The sequence below is a fragment of the Hippocampus bargibanti genome, linkage group LG11 (genome assembly GCF_051943395.1).
Source record: "Hippocampus bargibanti isolate YZ-2025 linkage group LG11, ASM5194339v1, whole genome shotgun sequence".
In the NCBI taxonomy this organism is placed as follows: Eukaryota; Metazoa; Chordata; class Actinopteri; order Syngnathiformes; family Syngnathidae; genus Hippocampus; species Hippocampus bargibanti.
In genome coordinates, this window is record NC_142744.1 from 2,423,911 (window position 1) to 2,437,037 (window position 13,127).

A 13,127-nucleotide genomic window follows, 5' to 3' on the forward strand; every position below is an offset into this window, starting at 1 on the left:
GGCTACCTAGCTATCTGTCTATTAGCTATCTAGCTATCTAGCTTTCTATCTATTTGAGTTACTTCTGGGTTGAGCCCTCAGTTTGAATGTCAACTCCAAGGTTCTCAAAATGTAATTGGAAGAAATAACTGAATTGCCTCAAAGTGATTAGAGTCATTTAATTAATCATTAATTCATATTTACGTAGGTTTCAATGCTCCATGAATGACCAATCAACACCAAGTATGTCCTTGCCATACAATACACACGTTCTAATGGTCTTGCTAACCCCCCTCCAGAATTTCAGAACAAGAACATCCCCCCCAAAGTCCTGCTCAACCAACACCGAAGTTCAATCAATGCGTGAGCGATTTACGTCCCTTCAACATTCGCCGTAGGATCACTTCGATTCCACCTTGTGTTCGACATCTCTTTATCCATCCGTGGGTCCTTTTGCGTTTCAGATTTTTGGGCTGATACTCGGTTCCTCTTTTCTTTGTTCGAACCTGCTGGAATTGCCACGGAAGCTGCGGGAAGATTCCAAGGCCTTCTGCTCGGGAAGAAAGCGGTCCGTTTGCAGAGATCTGCTGATTCGCAGCCGCTTTGGGGAGAAGCCAGTTGCTAAATAATCGGAGGTGAGATCCATTTATTGCTGGTATGCTGGGGGGGGGGGGGGGGTTAAAAGAAGAAAATATAGTATTGTTAAGATTCTTTCAATATATAAATAATTTTCTTGTGTATATTAGTCAATGGCACATTTTAATCGGAGATGACAGTGTGTCTGTGAATGTATTTTTTGAGTAAATCGATGAAAAGGTTTCTTCAGCCGTCATCTGTACTTATATATATATATATATATATATATATATATATATATATATATATATATATATATATATATATATATATATATATATATATATATATATATATATATATACTGCCAGTTTTACGACCTGGGAGCGGATTATTCTCATTTTAATGGTTTCCTATGGAAAATATTTTTTGGGGATACACCCTTTTCGCCTTACTTACTCTGTCTGGGAACCAGTTCAGTTCGTAAGCCAAGGTATAACTGTACTGTATTTTGGTTTTCAGTTTCAAACAATTTAACTTTTAACTAGACTTTTAAAGTTGTTTACGTGGGTTTAAATTTGCCGAAGTGGCCATCTGAGAGACAAAGGGGGGCATTTTTAACACTGTAAATACAGTATATTATTATTTTTTTCTCGATTTTTTTTCTCGACATTTTTATTTTGTTATTCTTAGAATATCTTGTTTTCTATCCTTTCACTCCCACCCCAACCCCATCCCTCTTCAATTGCTGCTGTGGACTGCAAATTTCCCCATTGCGGGACGAATAAAGGTATTCTGATTCTGATTAAGAAATGTGCACATTATAAACGAAATACTTAGCAAATCCCCGAACAAGCTTCCAAAAAAGAAAAACAACGTGAACATAAATTACCAACAGTGTCGAGCTGCACTGCTGTAAATCTTAATGTTGTAAAAAAAAATGATCATTTAGCCCAAACCCGAACATCGATTCCACAGCGTATAATATAGCAAAGCTACGACTCTCAAACTACGATTCCTCGTCAAAGTAATAAACCGAAATGCTGCATTTACAGGAAAGAAATTAGGTCTTTCATTACCTGTTTAAACGGGTTATTCCGCGCAAACGCGAAAAAGATGTGAGTATAATACTCATTTTGATAAATTAGAACGATTGCAGAGGCATGTGGACGTTGAATGTCACGGCTCTTCTTCTTCATTCGAAATGTGCTTTCCGGCGTGAATATTCAAGCGGGTGGTCAAATAGCGCCGCCTGCAGCTCAGGCGGCGCTATGGCATAAACAACATCTAATTAGCAACCAGCCTTTGTAATTATGTGTGCAAGTATTCTATATACCAGTGATTTTCAACCACTATGCCACTAGTGTGCCGTGAGAGATCGTTAGTTGTGCCGTGAGAAACTATCCAATGCCCCTTTTTAAAATGTACAATTTTACAAACATTTATGAATGATTTTGTCCCAATATTATGTAATTGTCCGGTATCCGTGCTGAAAAGACTGGGAGGGTAGTTAATATTCGTCCGTGTGGCAACACGTCACTGGTTGCCTCTTTCCCACGAGATGGTTAGTGGTGTGCTGCAAAAAAAAATACAATGTAAAAACACGTGCGCTGGTTCAATAAAGGTTGAAAAACGCTGCGGTATACTGTAGTGACAGTAACGAAGTAAAATACTTCACGTTACATTGCTAATTCAGATTAGTTGCTTTGTTCCCACTAAATTCCATCGTGCCATGTTATCAAAGCGTATATTGTATCGAGCAGACAGTCGAATTATATATTATATCGAAATTTATAGAGAATTATATAGAAATGATTTGAAGTAGCCATTTTTACGACACTGATTATCATATTTCACTCTTAATACTGAATATGAGCATAAATCGTGAGTATTTTGCCAGTTCGTTATGATTTGAATTAGTAGCCATAGTTACACTTTTACGAGGTGGTTTCTTTTTACACAAATGTCTTTATTAATCCCATAAATTCACATATTACTTCTGCCATCTCTGAGCAAAGTACAGATAGATGAAAAAAAAATTTAACAGCAACGAAGTGTTTACATTGCACCATTAGGGTGACGCGTCACGTGAAAAGCCAACGAAGCCAACTATTTCCAAGGTAAACGTAATTAAAGTGCAGCAAACAAAAAATAAAATAAAATACAGACACACATGATAATCATTTCGCATCTTTTTGGAGAATGAACAAGTCTAATGGCAGCTTTGCTGACTCTTCGAAATCGTTTTCCGTGACTTGCAGCCAAGCGGAAGAAAGGCTGCCCTGCTTTTGGCAAGCCTTAGCAACAACATCAAATCGCTCTCCCATTGGAGCAACGGAGCACGTGACTCGATTCTATTGGCTCGTTTTGCTGTCTGTCAAGAGGGAAGCCGGCCCTGAGCACAGAGAGGCCATTGGACTGGGTGGGACTTTTGCCTCGGTCCGCAGTGACTGATGCTGAGACGGGAATAAAAAAAACATTGCGATTTTTATGATTATAATTTTTATTTCGTAATGGCAATTTTACCGCAGTTCATATGTTTATGCATGCCTATCGTATCATTTTAGAAGCTACTTAGAATGCTGATAGTGGTTTGATTGTTTTGCAGCATCAAATGCATGGTTTTATCGGCCATTGACGGTCATCTGGTTAACTTCTAAACACCATCAATCCGAGCTACAGGTAAGAACATAGCATGTGATATACACTAACTTGCAGTATTATATGGCTTCTGTGCAGTAACCATTTGCAACGATTAACGGTTAATGCACCTGCTCTGTAATAACGCAAAATAATAGATATGAATCAATAATAATAATAATAGAAAAATATGCCCTGCACGCTATGATGTGGAATATGTCATTTTATACTTGATCGTGTTAAGTGCATGCATGAAATAAGCTCAATTCAATTCAATTTCTTCCTTGTATGCCTTGAGGAGAATGCGTTGTTGTTGTTGTTGTTGAGTCATCACATGCACGTTGAACAAGATTGTTGCAAGATTATTAAAATCAGCAATAAAAAATAAAGCGACGTTACGCATCACCGAAAATGCGAACATTTGGTGCTAAACTGCGCCAGGCTGCAACATATGTGTCAACCCACGCCGGAGGGATAATACGTAAATAATTTAATTAAAAAAAAAAAAAAAGCAGCACACGGTGTACCAACAGGCAGACGTTCAACTGAAATATTCTGCAGTGCAGACTGGACATGTTTCATTCGCTCTGTTTTTTTTTTTTTTTTTTTTGATGAGTGGGATTTATTGGGAGTAGGTCAGCAGGGTACTTGCACATGAAAACGACATTTTGATGCTCTAAATAAAATTTTCAATGATAAATTTCAAATGGAACCCATATTTAATATATATTATGTCATATACATATATGTATATATACATGTATATATACAGTAAAGTCATATCGATATTCAAGGGAGTCGGAAAAAATATCGATATAACCGGGACTATCGACACCCTGTTTGCATGTGTATAGAAATATATCGATATATATCGATATATTATCGATATAACATTTACTGTATATATATATATATATATATATATATATATATTCACATACATCAGAATCAGAAAACCTTTATTCGTCCCACAATCGGGTAATTTGCAAAATACATATACACACACATATAGATATATAAATATATATAGATATAGATAGGTATATATGTGTGTGTATATGTATGTATGTGTATACATATGTACATGTACATATGTATACACATACATATACACGTACATACATATGTGTGTGTGGTGTATATATAAATATACGTATATATATGTATATATACATATACATATATATACATGTACGTATACGTATATATACATATATGTATATATATATATATGACATAATATATATTATATATTGGTTCTATTTGTAAATTTATATATATATATATATGTGTGTGTGTGTATATATATATACGTATACGTATATATACGTATATGTATATATATGTATACGTAAATATACGTATATATACATATACATGTATATACATATATGTATATATATATGACATAATATATATTATATAGTGGTTATATTTGTATATATATATATATATATATATATATATATATATATATATATATATATATATATATAGCTATTAGCTATCCGCTAGCTTGCTGTCTATTTGAGATACTTCGAGGCTGAATGAACGCTAGCGCGTGTGGCTACCGCTGCTCACCCACAGAAAAAATTATCCTGTGACTGTAAAGTGACCATGAGAGTTTTGAAAGGGGCTTAGAAATCAAATGTATTATTATTATTATTATTATTGTTGTTGTTGTTGTTGTTATTATTATTTCTGTTGTATCTTTTACAAGGAAAAAAAACAACGTACATTTTGTTTTTTTTTTTTAATACAGGAAGTCACCATGCTGACAACTATCACAGAAGGAATACTTTGCTGCTTAACAGGAAAGGGCGCTCGTCTAGTTTTGCCTTTAGATTCGACGGTGCCATCAGACGGTTTTGAATTTGTGGAAGTAAAACCCGGACGAGTCCTGCGAGTGCGTCACATTGTCCCCGATCGTCTACCTATCGAAAGCGACCATTCCGCGGCGTCCCAGAAACCGAAAGACGCTGCTCACGACGTGCCTAAAAACGACATCAACGATGTCCACTGCAAGAGGAAGATCACCGTGTATCGCAACGGCCAGTTGGTCATCGAGAATCTCGGCGACGTTCTGCACTCTGAGATCCTTCAATGCCAAGACGGCGACCTAGAACCTTGCAGCACGGTCGAGGTGGAGCTAGCCGACTACAAAGAATTAGCCTCTTCTCCGGATCCCAACCCCGTCCCGCCTCCCGGTGATCAAAAACCAGCGCCGCCTCCTCGCCGCCGACGTCGGAAACCGAAGCGCACCGTTCTGATCGACTCCAAAAGGGTGATCTCAAGTTGCAAGGGGACTCACGCGGACGTGGCGCTGTTTTTTGTGCACGGCGTCGGAGGCTCGTTGGACATTTGGAGCAGCCAACTGAACTTTTTCTCCAAGTTGGGTTACGAAGTCATTGCGCCCGATTTGGCGGGTCACGGGGCGAGCGCGACACCGCAGATTGCGGCGGCGTATACTTTTTACGCCTTGGCGGAGGATTTACGCGCCATTTTCAAGAGATATGCTCGGAAACGCAACATTCTAATCGGCCATTCTTATGGGTGAGTGTTTTTCTTCTTTTCAATCAACTCAAAAAATACAAAATAGAAAATACAGTCAAGTACATCGATGTTAAAGTCACTTTTAGCCACACAAATTAATGAATACAGTGATATCTTGGCTTACGAACTTAATTGGTGCCCAGACAGAGTGTGTAAGTTAAAAAGTGTGTATCCCAAAAATTAACATCACATAGGAAACCATTAAAATGAGAATAATCCGTTCCCAGGTCCCCTTAAAACACTACTTTCTAATCTTCTAAGCCTTAAAACTACACAAAATATACTTTATTTTATGTATAATAAATGTGCTATGATATTATAACTAAAGAAATAAACTGTACAGTATAATAAAGTCGTTTTATTTACCTTTGTGATGGTCGTTGATGGCTTGATGGAATGGAGTGGCCGGTTTCCTCAGCATTAAACACTTGATGAGGAACGCAGCCTTCTTCTTTCACCATCTTGAGGAATGATCCCTTGTCGGTGCTTTCTCTGCGATAATTTTACCTTGTTCATCATCAATTGTGTTCTGTTTAGCTGGATTGATTTTTTTGCATCAAGTGTACAGATGGCTTTTGCGGGTTATTTGTGGAGCCTGATGGATGGGAATTTTAACCTTGCAGTCTACACTCTGCCTTTGAACTATCAAAGTTGAAACAAGTCCGAATTTCACTGTTTCCTATCCATGTTGTCACTCTCTCTCTCTGTCGTTGTTAAATCCCCACCCCCTCACCGCTGCGTTATTGACCAATCACGCGGCTTTAACCAAAGACTGGGGGTGGGGAATCATGTCAAACCAGGTAATTTTAGTGGCTAATATGTTACCGTCTTCCAGAGTGTCGTTCTGCACATTCCTGGCCCACGAATATCCCGACCTGGTCCACAAGGTGGTTATGATCAACGGAGGTGGTCCCACCGCTTTGGAGCCCAGCCTGTGTTCCATCTTCCAATTGCCATCGTGCGTCCTCCATTGTCTCTCCCCGTGCTTGGCTTGGAGTTTCCTCAAGTAAGTTCGCCGCCATCTACTATGACATATATACAGATATAAATACATATATATGCATATATATGTACTACTATGGGGTTGTGATAGAAATATTTTTGACTTATTTTCCCTTTGACACACAAAGTATCACATTGCTGCTCGTATAAATGATTACAATTCCCGTGTAAAAGTTGTAGTACACCGTACATTCTAGCTAGCTAGCTATTTGCTATCTGTTAGCTATTTAGCTGGCTAGCTACTTATCTATTAGCTATATGGCTGTTTAGCTACCTAGCCAGCTATCAATTAGCTACCTATTAACTGGCTAGCCTGCTATTTGCTATCTATTAGCTATCTGTTAGCTAGCTATTAGCTACTACTAGTGCAGTGTGTTCTACCGGAAATAAATTCCTTGTGTGTTCTACATACTTGGCAATAAAGATGATTCTGATTCTGATTCTGATCTAGCTACCTATCAGCTATATATTAGCGAGCTAGCTAGCTACCTATCTATTAGCTATATGGCTGTCTAGCTATCTAGCCAGCTATCGATTAGCTATCTATGCTATTTGCTATCTATTAGTTCTCTGTTAGCTTGCTGGCTAGCTAGCTAGCTATTAGCTATATGGCTGTTTAGCTATATATCTAGCTACTTCTTAGCTATCTATTAGCTATCTATTAACTAGATAGCTAGCTCGCTATTTGCTATCTATTAGCTATCTGTTATCTAGCTATTAGCTATATGGCTGTTTAGCTATCTATCTAGCTACCTATCAGCTATATATTAGCTAGTTAACTAGCTACCTATCTATTATCTATATGGCTGTCTAGCTATCTAGCCAGCTATCGATTAGCTATCTATTAGCTAGCTAGCATGCTATTTGCTATCTATTAGTTCTCTGTTAGCTAGCTAGCTAGCTAGCTATTTGCTATTTGGCTGTCTAGCTATCTAGCCAGCTATCGATTAGCTATCTATTAACTAGCTAGCTAGCTAAGTCTGGTTGTAGGCCGCCAAAATCTTAGGCTTTTCTGGTTTCAGATTTTTAGCACAGGTCCGAACGCTGCATTCATAGTTGCCCGGTCACCAAAACTAATTCCGATGTTTTTTTTTCTTCCTTCTGCTAATCCAGAGCTGGATTTGCCCATCAGGGGGCCAAAGAGAAGCAGCTGTTGAAGCAAGGTAACGCCTTCAACGTGTCTCCGTTCGTACTTCGCGCCATGATGAGCGGCCAATACTGGCCCGAAGGCGACGAGGTCTACCACGCTGAGCTCACAGTACCCATTCTTCTGGTTCATGGCATGTGTGACAAGTTTGTACCCATGGATGAAGATCAACGCATGGCAGAGGTAAATGGCTTCTATAGACCGGGTGAAAAGAAATATTGTATTTTACGGTGTATAAGGTGCACCAGCGTATAATGAATTGTATTATTATTATTATTATTATTATTATTAGCTAGCTGCTTGGCTAGCTATCTAGCTGGCTATCTATTAGCTATCGAGCTAGCTATCTAATAGCTATCAGTAGCTATCTACTAGCTAGCTTGCTAGCTTTCTATCTATTTGAGTTACTTTCGGGTTGAGTGAACGCTGGCGCGTGTGGCTGCCGCTGCTCACCCGCAGAAAAACTGATCCAGTGACTGTAAAGTGACCTTGAGAGTCGTTTATAAATTGGATTATTATTATTATTATTATTATTATTATTATTATTATTATTATTATTATTATTATTATTATTATTATTATTATTTTATCATTAGCTCTCTCTTGGCTAGCGAGCTTTCTATCTATTTGAGTTACTTCCAGGTTGAGTGAACGCTGGCGCGTGTGGCTGCCACTGCTCACCCACAGAAAAACTGATCCAGTGACTGTAAAGTGACCTTGAAAGTTTTGAAAGGCGCTTAGAAATGAAATGGATTATTATTACTGTATCTATTAGCTAGATAGCTAGCTAGCTTTCTATCTATTTGAGTTACTTCCGGGTTGAGTGAACGCTGGCGCATGTGGCTGCCGCTGCTCACCCACAGAAACATTTATCCTGTGACTCTAAAGTGACCTTGAGAGTTTTGAAAAGTGCTTATAAATAAAATGTATTATTATGATTATATTACTATTATTATTATTATTATTATTATTATTATTTTTTATCATTAGCTCTCTCTTGGCTAGCTCGCTTTCTATCTATTTGAGTTACTTTGGGGTTGAGTGAACGCTGGCGCGTGTGGCTGCCGCTGCTCACCCGCAGAAAAACTGATCCAGTGACTGTAAAGTGACCTTGAGAGTTTTGAATAGCGTTTATAAATGAAATGGATTATTATTATTATTATTATTATTATTATTATTATTATTATTATTATTATTATTATTATTATTGTTATTATTATTATTATATCATTAGCTCTCTCTTGGCTAGCTAGCTTTCTATCTATTTGAGTTACTTCCGGGTTGAGTGAACGCTGGCGCATGTGGCTGCCACGGCTCACCCGCAGAAAAACTGATCCAGTGACTGTAAAGTGACCTTGAGAGTTTTGAAAAGCGCTTATAAATGAAATGGATTATGCTTATTATAAATGAATGATGTATGATTATTTTATTATTATTATTATTATTATTATTATTTTTCGCCCTCCCACATTGATGAAGCATTTAACTTCCCCATCCGTGACTTTATTCTTGACATTCATCTTCCTCCTCGCCTGACTTTTTTTGTTGTTGTTGTTATTTTTTTAGATCCTCCTATTTGCTTTCCTCAAAGTCATCGAGGAAGGAAGTCACATGGTGATGCTGGAGTGTCCCGACACTGTCAACACCCTCCTTCACGAGTTCTTTCTATGGGAGCCCGACATGTCCAAAAAAGTCTGCAACAAGACCGACGGCGAGAACTATTCAGTGACGCTTTCCACGCGCTGACAATCGACAAATCCACGGTCAAATAACCAACAAGGAATTTCCAGGTGTGGTTGCTTCTTATCAAAGAATTTGTCAGACGGCCATTTTATTTTGTCGGTCGTCAAAGATGTTCTTCAGGCTGTTTCTGGGCTCAGAGCTGTTACATAAAAAAAAAAAAAAGGCCACGTCTCCAGGATGAGGGCGGCCGCTGGTGCTCCAAGATAAAAGTTGGAACGACTGGTAAGCGGAGAACAATACAATACAGTATAAAGAACTTCGCTCGTCTGATGCTAGCAGGCTAATGTGGCTAACGAGGACACGAACATGAGCCAAAACTTGCGAAAGATACAAAAGTACAGCGGGTTGTACTCGCGTTTTAATAATAATAATAATAGTACATTTCATTTAGAAGCGCTTTTCAAAACTCTCAAGGACACTTTACAGTCACAGGATATTCTTTCTGCTGGTGAGCAGCGGCAGCCACACGTGCCAGCGTTCACTCAACCCGTTTTGGCCATGAACACACACTTAAAGTTATCTAGCTAGCTACTGAGCTATCGATTTGTTATCTATTAGCTGTCTAGCTATCTAGCTAGCTACCGAGATATCTATTTGCTAGCTATCTAACTGGCTATTTGGCTAGTTATCTAATGGCTATCTAATAGCTATCTATTAGCTGCCTAGCTATCTAACTGGCTATCTATTAGCCATCTAGCCATCTAATAGCTATCAGTAGCTATCTATTAGCTAGCTACCGAGCTATCAATTGGCTATCTATTAGCTGTCTAGCTATCTAGCTAGCTACCGAGATATCTATTTGCTAGCTATGTGGCTGGCTATTGGCTAGCTGTCTAATGTCTATCTAATAGCTATCTATTAGCCATCTAGCTATCTAATAGCTATCAGTAGCTATCTATTAGCTAGCTACCGAGCTATCGATTGGCTATCTATTAGCTGTCTAGCTATCTAGATAGCTACCGAGATATCTATTTGCTAGCTATGTGGCTGGCTATTGGCTAGCTGTCTAATGTCTATCTAATAGCTATCTATAAGCTGTCTAGCTATCGAACTGGCTATATATTAGCCATCTAGCTATCTAATAGCTATCACTAGCTATATATTAGCTAGCTAGCTAGCTTTCGATACAATTTGAGTTACTTCCGGGTTGAGTGAACGCTGGCGCGTGTGGCTGCCGCTGCTCACCCACAAAAAAACTTTTCCTGTGACTGAAAAGTCACCTTGAGAGTTTTGAATGGCGCTTAGAAATGAAATGTATTATTATTATTATTATTAATATAAAGGATGACAAGAACGGATGCAAATACAAAAGTCGTATGTTTTTTTTACACTCGGCCTCTTTTGATGCGCACCACTTGAGGTCATGAAAAGGTCATCTGGTGTTTCTCATAAACAACGACAACACGTAAAAAAGTCGGGGAAATGTGTGGATTTCCGTTTATATTGTGCAAAACGCTGCAGATTCCAAGATTCAAACGTTCTAAATTGTATCATGCATAGTATCCCGATGTCCAGTGAAAATCCTGGACGGACGATTATGGGATGCGATGGATATTATGCAAATGTTTCTTATTCTATGGACATAACTATATATACACTGTATATTCCAAGGCACACACTGCACATTATACAGGTAACATCCGACTTACGTCCGAGTTCCGTTCCGACCAAACGGTTGTAAGTCAAAATGGTCGTAAGTTGAAATCCATTCAAAATGTTGAATAGAGACTCGGAGGCTAAATGACAAAAACTTCTCCCAGGGGATGTAGGCTTTGGGATTTACCCACTTTTTTACCGTTAATGTAATTTAATTTCATGTATTTTAATGTATATTATATTAAGGTATTTTAAGTTATTCTATGTTATTGTATTTCTTTGTGTTTTTTTCTTATAATGTATTTTCATGTTTATAGTTCATTTAATTTCATGTATTTTAATGTCTTTTATTTTAAGGTATTTTTACTTATTCTATTTTATTGTATTATGTTATGTTTTTTTTCTTATAATGTATTTTCAGATTTTTATTTTATTATATTTGATTTTGTTTTATTTTATTGTATTGTATTCCTCAGCGAACCGATTTCTTTTCAATGCATTGGGTTCATCAAGACAGAAGACTATCTAGCTAGCTATTCACTATCTAGCTGGATTGCTATATAGCTAGCTATCTATTGGATAGCTATTAGCTAGCTAGCTAGCTAGCTTTCAATTTATTTGAGTTATTCCGGGTAAGCGTGAACGCTGCCGCTGCTCACCCGCACACAAAAAAAAAAAAATTCCAGTGACTGTAAAGTGTCCTTGAGAGTTTTGAAACTTAGAAATTAAATGTATTATTATTATTATTATTATTATTATTATTATTATTATTATTATTATTATTATTATTATTATTATTATTATATTAGTAGTAGTAGTATTATTATTATTATTATTATTATTATTATTATTATTATTATTATTATTATTATCACACGGTCGATTGCTGTACGAGCGTGAGATGCTGGCTGGCTGGCCAAAATTGGTGTACACGTTGCCGGCCTGCTAGCGCGTTGCGGTGCCAGGCGTAGAATCAAAATTTTTAAAAAAAATAGGGTCTGGCGGTTGTGGTCGTAAGTCGAACCGGTCGTAAGTTGGATGTTACCTGTATTCTATTTTTGACGAGCTGTTGCTGTTTTAAAATCGGTCTCGTTTCCATAGATGGTTCCACAAATGGCTGCCGGATGGAAACTTTGTCTAAATTTAGTCAGGTTCCTATTTTTGCAGAAATGTATCGTATTGGTCAGCCCAAAGTGGCTATGCTATTTTTACAAGTTAACTAAAGTGTTAAAAAAATCCATACTCTCTTTGAAGTCAAAGAAATATGCAGAAAAAAAATATATATATAGTTTTTGTGAAGATTCCGCCGGATAACCAAAAAGAGTCTATATGTTCTTGACCACATAAGCTCGCATAAATATTTACAACATGCCGCATATAAAGAATACACACAGACACATTTCTTCAGTATGTTATATGATATAATATCCAAAGGACAGTGTTAAAGTGCATTTTGCTTGGATCCAATCGTGCCCCTCTGTATCCGCAATGAGGTCAAAAGGTCATTCAATTTACTCCATGTCACGGTTTGCTTCATGGCGGGGGTGGTGGTGGACCCCAAAAAAAGCAAGCAAAAGGGAGAAGTCAGGTGTATTTGACAAATAGTATTAAATAAAGTCAGCAGAAGCAAAATCTCAAATAACCAAGTCATCAGAACAGAAAGGTCCAAAGTAGCAAACAAAACCACGTGTAAAATATGACGAGAGGAATCAACAGGGCCACCTGTTGATCACAAACCGGAACTTGACACTCCATTTTAATCCCGCTAATTTTTTATTTTATTTAATTTTACAAAGACGATTCGACTGAAAGGACAACCGACACTATTTTTTTTTACGATACACTACTATACTTTTACACTATTTGATACTAGTTGACACAAATTCCTAAC

General features: G+C 37.5%; 2 protein-coding genes across 2 annotated transcripts; one reads left to right on the forward strand and one right to left on the reverse strand.

Moving 5' to 3' along the window:
• Window positions 1-36: 36 nt before the first annotated feature.
• mrpl34 (mitochondrial ribosomal protein L34) lies at window positions 37-1,786 on the reverse strand. Its single transcript, XM_089008524.1, has 2 exons — window positions 1,635-1,786; window positions 37-639 (listed from the first exon to the last, which is right to left on the reverse strand). Exons 1-2 carry the CDS (start codon window positions 1,688-1,690, stop codon window positions 336-338), a joined length of 360 nt encoding a protein of 119 aa, XP_088864650.1. The 5' UTR covers window positions 1,691-1,786; the 3' UTR covers window positions 37-335.
• A 1,203-nt stretch (window positions 1,787-2,989) lies between these two features.
• On the forward strand, window positions 2,990-12,031 carry LOC148891116 (protein ABHD8-like). The gene is made up of 5 exons (XM_089008940.1): window positions 2,990-3,237; window positions 4,958-5,748; window positions 6,584-6,754; window positions 7,864-8,080; window positions 9,464-12,031. Exons 2-5 carry the CDS (start codon window positions 4,967-4,969, stop codon window positions 9,641-9,643), a joined length of 1,350 nt encoding a protein of 449 aa, XP_088865066.1. The 5' UTR covers window positions 2,990-3,237; window positions 4,958-4,966; the 3' UTR covers window positions 9,644-12,031.
• Window positions 12,032-13,127: the final 1,096 nt, after the last annotated feature.